The sequence below is a fragment of the Pyrgilauda ruficollis genome, unplaced genomic scaffold (genome assembly GCF_017590135.1).
Source record: "Pyrgilauda ruficollis isolate IOZ18807 unplaced genomic scaffold, ASM1759013v1 scaffold3, whole genome shotgun sequence".
In the NCBI taxonomy this organism is placed as follows: domain Eukaryota; kingdom Metazoa; phylum Chordata; class Aves; order Passeriformes; family Passeridae; genus Pyrgilauda; species Pyrgilauda ruficollis.
The window spans coordinates 18627981-18641011 of NW_024524377.1; the positions used below are offsets into that span (position 1 = coordinate 18627981).

Consider the following 13031-nt stretch of genomic DNA (forward strand, 5'->3'; position numbering starts at 1 on the left):
GTTTGTTTCCATATGAGTCAAAGCTAAACTGTAGAAGATCTATAGAAATTTCTGTAGAACTATAGAAATTAAGAGAGATTTTTTTTTTTCATCCACAATCTAGATTTTTCTGGCTTTGTGTCTTTAATTTTGATGTATTAAGGATGGGTGAGACCTCCACATACTTAAAAATGGAAGCAGATTTTCATTATACATGCTATAGCAAAATGTCAGTATATAGATGTACTGGATCTAAATTCTGTGGTTTTTGTGTGTGTGTGTGTATATGTAATGTATGTAGATGCCTCAGTATAATTTTTTAGTTGAATTTAAATTACCTAACACATGTTACATTACGCTGTAAGCTGTTCCCTGTGGGGCTGAAGATACTTAGAATTTAACTCAGTAGTATTCTATAACTGCTGCTGGAGTAGGTATAATGTGGTTAAGTAATGTAAACAGGTAGTAAATTCTGAGGCTTGAATGAGACAGCCAGTAAGAACTACATTGTTACAAATATTTAATACTGAGCTAGAAATGAGAATATTGCATAAAAAGAGGCTTAAATCAATTACATAATTTTGAATCTGTGAAAGTTGCTGGTTCAAAAGCAAATGAGCAGCTTTAAATTGTACTTGTTAGCTGTATAATGTATAGCTAATGACTGATAAGGTGATGTGTAAAACTGTAACCAAGGGCCATCAATTTTAGTAAATGTAGCCAAGGATGTCCAAAAGAAAAGTTAATTTGTGGGGGTAGTAACCAGAAAGACCATCAGATACGGAGAAAAGGTTTCAAAGAGAGCAATTTCTAAATATTTCCTTTTTAACTCACCAGGATCTAGTCTTTCCTGTGACACCTTGTAAGGAGTTGTGCATTTTGTTCAGGCATTTGTCCATTTACGTGTATCAATCCTACATCATTTCTCTTTCACCAGATCCTGATGCAGCCCTAACTAATAAAAACCATCAGGATGTTCGGAGCTACGTGCGGCAATTAAATGTGATTGACAACCAGAGAACTTTATCACAGATGTCTCACCGACTGGAACCGCGCCGAGCATAAACATTTGAAGCAATGATGAGAAACGATCTTTTATCCTCTCAAGGTCACTTGTTAAGAACTTCACTTTCTCTGCTACTGCACTGCCACTACAAAAATAAGCAAAAACATACCATAAGGTCTTAGGCAACGCACAATGTACCAGCCTGCTGGAGAACTTTGGCTGTGGAAGAATTTGTGCACTGTAGGTGTATGGGTGGCCATGTTGTGAACTGTTAATTCATCTTAAGGTGTAGTAAGTGATATCTCATACAGATTTTAAAAAAGGCAAAAGATAGAATAGTTAGTGGGAAATGCACAAAAACTTATAACAGTTCTAAGGTAGGTAGTGGGTTCTTCTCCCTAATTAAACATCTGTATTTTACAATTTATGCTTCAGGTCAGGACCAAAACTGATCATCAGTTTAGCTTGCTCAGCTACTCTTGACCTCCATAGAAGAGGAGGATCTGATGAAATAATGTAGGTTCAAGAGCGGTCCAAGGTATAGTTCCATTCAGAGACGACTTACAAATATTTCCATTTTAAATACAACAAATACTAAGAAAAATTCCCAGTCTTAATCATACTGTCTACTACTACAAGCAGCGTGGCCATTTCAGAAAACTGACAGGACTAAAAATATTTTTAATGATAAATAGATTAATCAGTGTTTACATTTTACTTCCTTCTTTTTAAATTACCAATCAGGTTTTTACAAAATTCAGTTAAAAAGAAAGGTTGTCAAAATCAATAGCATTAAAGGTAGCAAAAGACTGGTTCAAAAAGAGCACAATATGCACAAATGGATTGCAAGAGAATATTTTCCTGGACATTAAAACCTTCAGCTAGAATTAGTTGTGGCTGGTTAACACATTTTCTGGTCTTACACATTTAAAAAATCTTAATTTTCAGCCAATTGTTTGCACTTTCAATAGACTGTAAATAAATGTCAATTTATTATGTTCTAGAATATTTATTTATGTAATAGTTATTGTGCCAAAATAATTCTGGTTTATTTATTTTGTTTAGCATGTTATGAGAGTACAGCTTTTGTCTTCACACTCTGTGCATTTACATGTAGAAGTTGTGTGATCTATCTTTTCTGTAAATAACACGCAGTACCTTATTAAATGTAATTGCTGGAAAGGTTTAGTCACTGGCCTTATTTGCACTTTCAGCTTCATTCCTGCATAAATAGCAATGCTACTAATTGGCTGATATATCAAACTTGGCTTGTCATTTGCTGGGCCTCAAACCCGCTGTTGGCCTTCATGCACTGAGAGATGGAATGAGATTAAAGCCAGTCAGATCCATCCCTGCCACGGGGGATGACAGTCAGGCAGTGACGCAACACCACGGTCTCGTTAGCTCACTTGTTTCTCAGGAGAAAACATTTAAATTGGAAGGGTTTAAATAAAGAAGGGATATATTCTTAATTTTAGCTATCTAACTAATTTGTCCTGCTCAGTCACTAATGTGAGCGCTACAAGTTATCTTGGGCAGGATTTTACCTCAGGTTGGCAAGCTCAAGACCTTGGCTGATACGGCACTTGAGAGACCTCTGGGTTCGATGGCCACGGGGAGGTCTCTCAGGACCTGCAGCCATGAGGGGAGAAGTGGTCTGGCATGTGCCCTTTCCCTCCTGAATGCTCCTGGGGATGGCTGTACTACTGCTGGGCAAGCCCAGATGGCAGCCAAGCGCGTGCCAAGGGAATGACGATGTTCAAATGGCAAAAGTCTTTCCTATTGCATTCACACTGGTTCTGCACTGTGAAGCTGGATGTCATAAAACTGATTAAGCCTTGAAATTAGAAGTTACAACTGTTATCTCATAATTAAGCTTCAGAGATGACCTCATTGATACAGTCTACATTTTGCTTTGGATGCAGAGCATATATTTTTGGCATTAAGCAGGACTGTGTGGAATCAGTATACACATACAGATTTTTTTATCTATAAAAATAATTACATTATTTTAGTCAAAACAAATTCTGCAAAAGTTGAGAGTCACAGGGGAAATGCTGACACAGAACCACAATCTGCTTGGTACCTGCATTCTGCAAAGGAAAGAATTACACAGTTAAGAAATATTCTGCAGCATGATGAAATAATTTATTTTAACTTTGCTGTCTGACTAGAAGTTCAAGATGATTCAAAGGAAAACCAGCTAATAATATAGAGACAAATTTGTGTCTTATCATTTCAAGTGAAAAATATTTATTTCCATTTGTGCTGTTTGAGGAATATACTTCATATGGCTTGTTCACATACAGAATCTTCCCAGAATCAAAGTGTGCAGTAGAATGAACTACAGGGACACAATTAATTCAACAGGCATTTTTATCTTTGCAATCAATTGGTAACATTTCTGAGTTCGTGATTTTATTTGTTCCAGGTTAGTTTCTGTTGTTTGGACATTCATTTATTTCTGTGTTAGCTGGTTTATGAACTGCCAAGTTTTGGCTTGGCTCTGCGTATAGACCAACTCTTCATCCATTTAGTATGTTTTTATCCCCTTGGTTTATTCTTTTTTTATTTAGAACTTTTAACTGTTTTACTTATTTGTTGCAAACAGTCTCTATCATGTAGTTGTATCCCAGTGATAGAAAGAGAGGTTTCATGGCACCTCCATGTCAACAAATGAATGCAGTTTACCTACTCAATGAAACAGGTATCTGACATTTTTTAATTTTCCAATAAAGGGTGCTGTATAAATAACAAGTGTTGCTATCTCTCTATCTAACTGATTCAAGTGGTTCAGATAGTTGCTATAGTTCTAATCACTGCCTAAATACTTAGAGATTAGATGAATAAAACTACCTTCTGGCTCTAGGATCTGTCCTGGGCTTCCCTTGCACCCTGTGTTGACTTTACAACAGGAAGGCAGCTGTCAATATAATATTGCTCTAGCTGTAGGAAGTCTAAGCGAATGTTGCACTAGAGTGGAGAATGAATAGGAACTCAAGAAACACTGAAATGTCAAATCATCCATCCTGCCTTCAGCCTGTGCTCACAGCTGCGAGTCACAACTTGTAGCTGCTTCGCTGAGGGCACCGCCTTGCTGCTGACTCTCAGACAGGTCTGCAGGCCTGGCTACAGGGAGTTGGGCAATCCCCAGCACCGCTCTGCTCATGGTCCACCCTGTTTTAGGTGCAGCACTTGGTCTGATTTTGGCCCATGCCAGCTACCTCTGCAGGAGACTGTCCAGGCATTACTTATGGGGGATCATGCAGCAAGGCCATTTCCAGGGGAAACTACAGAGCTGTCTGTCCTGTCTCCGTCCCACCCCCACAGTCCTTCAGTGGGATCCAAGGTGCTCTGCACCTCCATCACACCCACTTGCATAAACACTACAGCACAGCCCCCTCTTCACTGCAACACTGCAGGCTGAACAAACATAAACTTGTTCTAAATCCTAATCAGGATGATTATGCCTGAGGGTCACAGGCCATACAGTGCTGATATGGCTGGTCCCTGCTGCTTGGCCTCACGGCCCAGAGCTCCTGGTCCTGTTTTATTTACTGGCAGAGTCATAACCGTAGGATGAGTCTTCAGATAAGATATGACCAGGAGGCAATGTCCATAATAAATACCCCTGCTGGGGACCACTGAGCCAGGATGGTGACATCTTGGGCATTTTGGAAAATGTTCTGCATTACAGGGTTCCACCACTGGTCTGTTTTTGCTCAGGCAGCAATAGAGAGCACAAATGCCTCTGTTTAGGGCTGCAGAGCCTAAAGAGTCACACGGTACAGCTCTCCCTACCCTGGCACAACTCACTATTGTTAATTTGTTAGGATTTCTTCTTTTTCTCAATGACCAGGCTCAGTGGTGACAAACACAGGGAAGAAAGGTTAAATCCATGGAAGCTTGAATCCTGTACACCAGGTGGCTACAACTGTTTGGTAAAGGCAGGATTCAAAATATTTTCCACGGACATCTTGTTCAAACCCAGTCAGCCACAAAGATACAATAGTGACAGATAAAAGAATTCAAATGTATTTGCAGGACTCTGCAGATGGAGGGTTTGAGTTCTTTCTTCCTAGGTAAAATATTGTAAGGGCACACAGTCTCTTCAGACCAGGTACAAAGAGAGACAGAAACAAAATTCTTCTTTTCAGAGACATGGGCAAAGCAACCTTTTAAGTACAAGAAGTTTAAATATAATTTAGAAATCTTACAAAATAAGTTAGAGTGAAATCAAAAGATTTAACCTTCAGGGGTACAAAAAGAGATAATGAATTTTGCTTGGGAAAAAAAATTAACAAAATTATAAATCTAAATTGTTAACACAGCTTCTTAGTAAGGTCAACTGCATAATATAGAGCACCTTAACCTCTTCCAGCAATTTTTAAACACCATGCAGCTTAAATAGACTACTTCTGAATTCAGCAGTATTTCTTCTGGGAGCTCTGAATGCAAATCAAGAGGTAATAGTAGAAGGAAATTAAAAGATGTGCCATTCTCATTTCATTTTTCGTACTGATAATAAGGAAAGCAGCATAGAGTGATATGGCAAAGTGAACCTCTAACTTCAATAGCTTTTCTTTCACTGTTAATCTGAAATGCATTACACTCTGCCTTTTCAAATAATCATAATGTTCTTTACTGTAGCCTGCATTAAAGTTTAGCAGGCATAAGCAGCAGCTGTCACCAGAGGTCAAGGTATTCGCAATCAAAGAAAATAATGACCAGATTAAAAAGTTATCATTAAAATTGCAAAACCAGGAACTTCTTTAGCAGCTTATCTTGGAGCCCTGAGTCCAGAGCTGCAGCTGTGCCCATGGAACCCCTGGCACCCCCAGATGTCTCCCCATTGCAATGTGGTGGGGCTGGGCGGTCCTGGGCTGGAGGGGACCTTCACCTTTCTACCTCCTCTCTTGGAAAGGTGCAGCACTGCCCCAAACTAATTCCCACAGGACAGAGAGCTCTCTGATGTGGCTGGTGGCTAAAACATGACGTCAAGCTTCTCGTTGTGGTCAGTGTTAGAGGAGCACGCAGGGTAAGGCGCTGCATGCTTGTACCTCATGCTGTCCAACAGCACAGAGAGACTCCAACCCCACCTGCCTTAGTGCACTGCTTTAGCAATTACAGCCCTCAGACATCTAGCTAAGGCAGCAACTTGCAAATCCAAAAAGGAGCATAATCCAACCATGGTGTTAGTGGTTTATGACTCGAGTGATGGGGGGACTGCTGTAGAAGGGGAAATTCTTAAAAGGGAAAAAAGAGAATGTACAGCTACAAAATCTATCACATCTAACTGCTGAAGGGTGTTTCACAAAGGGTTGCTTTTTAATAGGCCTGGCACTCAAAGGTAATTTCTGAATACAAAATAAACTCAGAAACTGACATGATAAATGCATAAAGAACGAATAATTACTGACGCAAATTGGAATATTTTTCTTGGAAACTCCATGTAATAAAAATGTGACACATGGGGGTACTGGTAAGAGCTTGACCTTTATTTCCTGGCCCTAATCCATTTGGGTCAGAGTGACAAAAAGCAAACCCTTTCTCACATGGTAGGGGTCAGCCAGTTGTGTTTAATTTTTTTCCTCTTTTTGCTTTCAAATGCAAATAAAGCACATTACCAATGAAAATAATGATTGTAAATGAATACCTCAATTAAAGGAAATTTACATAAAGATATGTAGGATAATGGTAGCAGTAGATATTCCAACATCCTAACAGACAATAATCCATTTCTTAATCAACTTCTGTCAATAATCATAAGCTTTCTGCTCTCCATGGTTTCCTCATTATAACACCACCTCTTGTGTTTTTAAATAGTTCTTTCTTCAGATGCTGTCCGAGCCAGCAAGTGAACCTGCTATCTGTATTTGCCGACTCTTTGTGTTTTTTCACAGGTGTACATTATTTCTGCACAGGACTACTGTCGGCAGCATTGTGGATGTTCTCAGATAACAGAGAGACAGTTTTGCCTTGGGTTTTCTTTAGATGTCCTCATTCTCTGTAGGACTGACCCTTGAGGGCTGCAGTACTGGCAGGTTGCTGTCTAGTGTCTGTTTGAAATACAGCAATTCCTTCCATTTGTAATTCCTGCCCTAGTGTTTCTCCTGTTCCTCTTGTCTGGCATATAACTCCTTTGTGGTGCTCCTCATCAGTTAGCACTGTTGCCAAAAACTAGTTATAGGTTTACAGAGATTTTTGTTTCCTTCCTGTCATAACTAGAAACTGTTAATAGTGTGCTTGTGTTTTGGGGGAGTTGATTACCTTGATCTGGGATCACAGGAAAAGGGACTGAAATTATACAGCTAAACAGATTTATCTACAGCAATGGCTTTTCTGAGATAGTCTAATATTATGGATATTGTCTAGTCTTATTTAATCTCTAAATACAAAGAGAAAAAAATATGAGATCTCCAATAGACAGATTTGTTTTTAATTAATGTCCAGTGGATTAAGTAAGTAGCAAAAAATGTAAGGTACTGTACACTACAGTAGATCATTAAAAGGAGTTAATATTTTCTTTGTAATTCAAACCAATTCTCTGCCAATGGTGGCCAAAATTTTCATTATTCCGGTAGCTGCATTTACTTTAGAAGAAAGGTAAATTACATAAATAGTTTGTTAATAATTTATTTTAATAAGGAAAATATGATAGTATGCTTTAAATCATTTGTTAAAAGTTGTGTTGTTATTTTCCCTTAGTGGTCCTCAGAGGTGGTGGAATTGTGCCTGCCTCTCCCCAAACCCTCTGTGACCGAGCAATCTATTGGGAAAAAATTTAGAGAGAAATAAAGGGACTGTTGCTTCTGTGGAGCTTGGAGTTATGTGGATTAGAAAACACAAATGGGCACAGCTACAATAAATTCAGTACAGCTCTAAAACAAAGAAAACAGTGTTAAGCTGTATTACATTTTAGAGAAAAAATCTGCCAAAATTAGAACAACGAATTAAGTCCATTGGACCAGAAAATTTAATATAGGAAGGAGTATGAGCTATATATATACACAATTAAATGTATGTCATGAAATGTTAGCTGAGCAGAGTACTAGTGAGTGAATTTCAGCTGAGTATAATGATCGGCTAAAAACTGTGGTGACAGAAAAAGATAAGAAAACCATTCTTGTAAAACAATTAAGAATTGGATTTCTTGTTAATATTTTGCCATCTCATGGCTATCTCATTACTAATTATGTTGACATTTTTGTAGCAGTTACATGTTCTTTTTACACTGAACACATGCCTGATCAAAAGACAGTGTACAAGCTGTAACATGCCAGTTCTGAAAACCATTGTGCACAAAGCAGGTACTTGATCCACACCCATTCCACACAAGCATATTCTGTCACATGTCTGTATTTAGTCATTCTGGTCTATGTTAAATAATATTATGATTAATAGTTTTACAATTAATTAATATTTAATAGTATATTTATAATTTCATGTTAAATATACCATATAGTCACTTTCATAAAATCCTTCTTTAAAAATTAAAAAAAAAAAACCAGCAAGTAAGAAAACAACAACAAAGATGGGTCTCATAGATGGATGATGGTTGGTACAAGCTCTTTCTTAATTTCCCATGAAAGACAAGAAGAAGCCATTTCCCACAGGACACCAAAGGCTGGGCTGCTGAAGCAAACAGGAATCATAGTCTTGGCTGTGTGAGCATGGGGACTGCATGTAGCATCATGCTGGCGTTTGTGGGTGTACACTCACCGCCTCTTGTACACCAGGAATGGCAAGATTGCCTCTGAGCCAATTCCAAAGACAATTCCTTAGATTTTCCACTTGCTATCACCCAAAAAGAGAAAAGGCAGCTTATTTTGGCTAGCAGTAGTCATGCAAGTTGTCTTTTGGCATGCAAGTTGTCTTTTAGTCATGAAACCAATCCTGCTAGTTATGTTTTGGGGTGTAACTGCAGAGGTGTGTGATTGCAGCATGTGTAGACATACCTGCACGTATTTCAGTCTGGAAAGCAAGCAAAAATAATGTAGAGAGGGCTTTCAGGTGAACCATTTTTCACCTCTTCCAGATCACAAACCTGGTGGAACAAATGGTATAAACCTAGTGACACCATGTAGTTACAGCTAACATTGCTCAAACTAGCTAGATTAACACTAGCATACAGTAATGCTACATGTTCTACAGCAGCGTGTACAACCTTCCCAGTATATTCCGGGCATGACTTCCGCCATGTTTTCTGGCCAATTTTTTAAGCTAGAAATGGAAGCAAGCCATAGCAACCAAAGAAGCAGTCGTGCTTCAAAAAAACTTCTGTATTAAGCCTGAGATGAACTCTGGGCCAGTCTTGAAGTAGAATTGAAAAATACAGAGCAGGTGTCCACCTCCAAATTATCTGTGTCTAGAGTTTCACATACAGTTTAAGCTGGCATAAACCACCACACTGCTAAAAAAGCACTTCCAGGCTCCATCCCCTCTCAGCTGCTCTTATCAGCCCTTGCTCCTTTCCTGCCTTTGTGCTGGCACAAGCCTTTGTGCAATTGCCCGATGACCTGCATTCTGCTCTGAGTGAAAACTGATTTGTTTTCTCTGCAGCAGCTTCTCCTGCACAGCCCAATTCCCTGTGCAGCCATGCAAACACCATGCTGGCAGAAGGTGAGGTGAGCAGCACAGGAGGAGGAACAGGGCTCAACAGGCAGGGCAGGGCTGTGCCTTGTGCTTTTGGTAGACAGGATGATTTAAACCACCTGGACATATGCATGACACTGTATTTTCCATGTTGAAATGTGGTGAGATGTCATTACGCAACCTGTAATGAGATGTCAAGAGACAATTCATATGAATCTTTTCAACTCTAAAATTGAGTTAAAAGTTGATAGAACTGCCTTTACCCTTTGCCAAATTTCGTGGCTTTAAAGTAACTTTTGTTAGCTTTTAAATATTTTCTTTTTCATCCTGTCCCATATCCATTGAAGAAGCCTGAGATTAGGATTGAGCTCTCCAGAGGTAACTTTTGAGTTTCTCTGTTTGAGTTTGCTGCCTCAGAAAGGAGGGAAAACATACCACTAATGTGTTGGCTCACTGTTCTATACAGTAAGCCAATACACTTAAGATATTAACATTACACTGGTTTCTGATCTTTTCTAGCTATTTTTTATTTAATTTTCTTGATAATGGAAAAACAACTTGAAAATATCCAGTCTCACTAGCCAGAGGGGAGAAAGAGTACAAGCCCAAAATGCATGCTGAAAACCTTGTTGTAATAGTTTCAGCTTCACAACTGGGGTTGGACACTCCTTGTGCAGACTTCTTTGCTTTCTCTTACTTGTCCTCTACTAGAGCAGGTGCAATTATGTGATTTAAACAAGTGGCATGTTAACACATTGTCTGGTGCAGACTCTGAAGGAGGAAATATTAACCACCCCCTCGTTTCTCATGTGCTACCAGAATAGTTTATTTAGGCCCTGCAACCATCCCTGCTCTACAGATACACAGCCATAGAAAAAAATGCCCAGACAAAGCACAGTAGGCAAGAGACCTCTGAATGCATGTGCTCAAGGAAAATGGCTATAAAACAGGTGATTTAACATTCAAAGAGATTTTTAAACCATTTCACTAATTGGCAATTGCCTCTGGCAGGAAGGACAAACACTTCAGTTACGGCATTTAAGAGACTAAGTATGTGGCACCTCTCCTCCTCCAGAGCTTAGTTTCATGTGACTTGTGTTTGATATTTGTGTGTTCATTTAAAACGTGGCACCTTTGACTGGAGGCTTCTCCAGGCTCCCTACATATCAGTTCATAAGAAAGCACAAGCACTCTCAGATCAGAAAAGAAGTGCCTGAAACTGCAGCATCCAGGGGAAGCCAAAGCATGCTGACCTCCCTCACTGCTTGTCCTGGCAATACTGAACCTGTCTGGTGGGCAAAAGGGGGTCACCAGTGCCTGCTTTTTGACTTTCTTACTGTCTTCACATGCTTTCTGCACTGAGTGCTTAAGATCTTGCTGAACTTTACTCCTATTTTTATAGTTCAGTGAAATGTTTTATTTTAACCACAGAAAGTATTAGTACTTCTAATGCGTATTAGTATTTAATGGGTATCAGAGGCTTTCCCCCATGTTGTATTAGTTGTGCCAAACTAATACAACATGGAAGCCTCTGATATTCCATTAAATAATTATATTTCATTAATCAGTAAAGTGTTCTTCCATGATTCACCTTGATACCATACATCTTTGAGATGTACAATTAATGGATATGGTCCAGTGGGATGCTGCACAGCTCTTTGTGAATCACTGTGCTACACAACTGGTTTTATATGGCAGATCTACACATGCATGTAACAACAGTCAAATATGAGAGAGAGCAGGGAGCTGCCAGTTCTCCAAATAATATAAAATCTCAATGTACAGTCAGCAGTAGATGACCTGGGGAGTGCAGAGCAAAGCAGCACTGGGCACTGAGTCTTGCATGATAAATTGTATCACACAGAAAATGTGCTGTCACAGCCATGCAATGTGCTTACCTCAATAGAAAAATAATTTGCTCCCCAAGTCTTTTGAGTCTCTTCCTTTAAGTGTGACAGCAGTAAGTTGTCTTATTGAAACAGTAATAAGATTATTCTATTTGCAAAAAGTTTTCTGCAACAGCAGAATACCTCAATGGCATTAAAATGTTTGTATAAGAAGCGGTCTGTATGGCTGTTTCATTTCTGACCTGGGCAGCCAGGGAGTATGTATGAGGGATTGGGGTGGGGGGGGGGAGGGGGGGATTACAATTACCAGTCAAGTCCTCCTCTTCTTCCATATTCCTAAAAGGAGGACTGGCTGTGGGAGCAAACCTGCTCCCTTCCTATTCCTTGGGACCTCCAAACCCTCACCCACAGCATTATGGCAATCCCAAGTGATACCCAGGACTTAAATATGCTGCATCTTGTTAAATACCATCCCAGCCCCCATGGCACAAAAAAAAAAGAAGCAGGTTTTTTTTCGTTACCTTCATCTGGTCATTTTGGTAAAAAAATTTGCCATAATACCTGTCACAGAAGCAGGAACCCTGGAAGGAAGAAGCTTGGGCTTCCAAAGCTGTGGCCATGGCAGTGCATCCCCATGCCTGGACTCCCTCCACCTGCAGTGGTTGGGCTGCACTTGTCCAGTGGAAACACTTGACACAACAGGCCCTGCTCAGTCCAGAGGCTCTTCCCAAATTTGGCACAGCCGACCAACAAGCAAACAGCCACTCTGCCAGAGACTGACCTCCCTGGGCAGTCCAAGCCAGGGGGGACCAACCCTGTCCTGGAGTACATCAGGCACAGCATCACCAGCCAGGCAAGGGATGTGACTGTCCCGCTCTGCTCTGCACTTGTGTGGCCTACCTCAAGTGCTGGGACAGTTTTGGGCACCACAATATGAGAAAGATATAAAGCTCTTAGAGAGTGTCCAAAGGAAGCCAACAGGTGAAGGGCCTTGAGGGGAAGCTGTGTGAGGAGAGGCTAGAGGCACTGGATCTGTTCATCCTGGAGAGGAGACCGAGGGGAGGCCTCACTGAAGATACAACTTCCTCATGAGGCGAAGCAGAGGGGCAGACACTCACCACTCTGTGATGACCAGTGACGGGACCCAAGGGAATGGCCTGAGGTTGTGTCAGGAAAGATTTAGATTGGATATTAGCCAAAAGGCTCTTCACACAGTGCGGGGTTGGGCACTGGAATAGGCTCCCCAGGGAAGTGGTCACAGCATCAAGCCTGACAGAGTCCAACAAGTGTTTGGGCACCACTCTCAGGCACAGGGTGTGGTTCTTGAGGATGTCCTGTCCCAGGCGATGAGTTGGACTTCATGGTCTTTGTGGGTCCCTTCCAACTTAGTATAGCCTGCGATTCTGTGATTCTCAGAAGCTGATGCTCCGTCCCGCTCACCTCACGCCAGCCCCACCACAGCGCTCACGGTGTGAGCAGGGTGCGCAGGCCGTGAGGGGCCACGCGCGCCGTGCGCCAACGCTCGTGTCCCAGGGCGGGGGGGCCACGCTCGCCTCCGCCCGCCGCCCCCGCAGCCCGAGGGGCCGCTCCGGAGCGCGGGGTGG

General features: G+C 40.9%; 1 protein-coding gene across 1 annotated transcript in view; it reads left to right on the forward strand.

Annotated features, from left to right (window-relative positions):
• RAPGEF4 (Rap guanine nucleotide exchange factor 4) overlaps positions 1-2163 on the forward strand; it is a 144283-nt gene extending 142120 nt beyond the window's left edge. The window contains exon 32 of the mRNA XM_041473406.1: positions 917-2163. Within this exon, the coding sequence (XP_041329340.1) occupies positions 917-1044 (128 nt within the window). The 3' untranslated portion in view covers positions 1045-2163. The remainder of the gene's footprint in view (positions 1-916) is intronic.
• The last annotated feature ends 10868 nt before the right edge of the window (positions 2164-13031 follow it).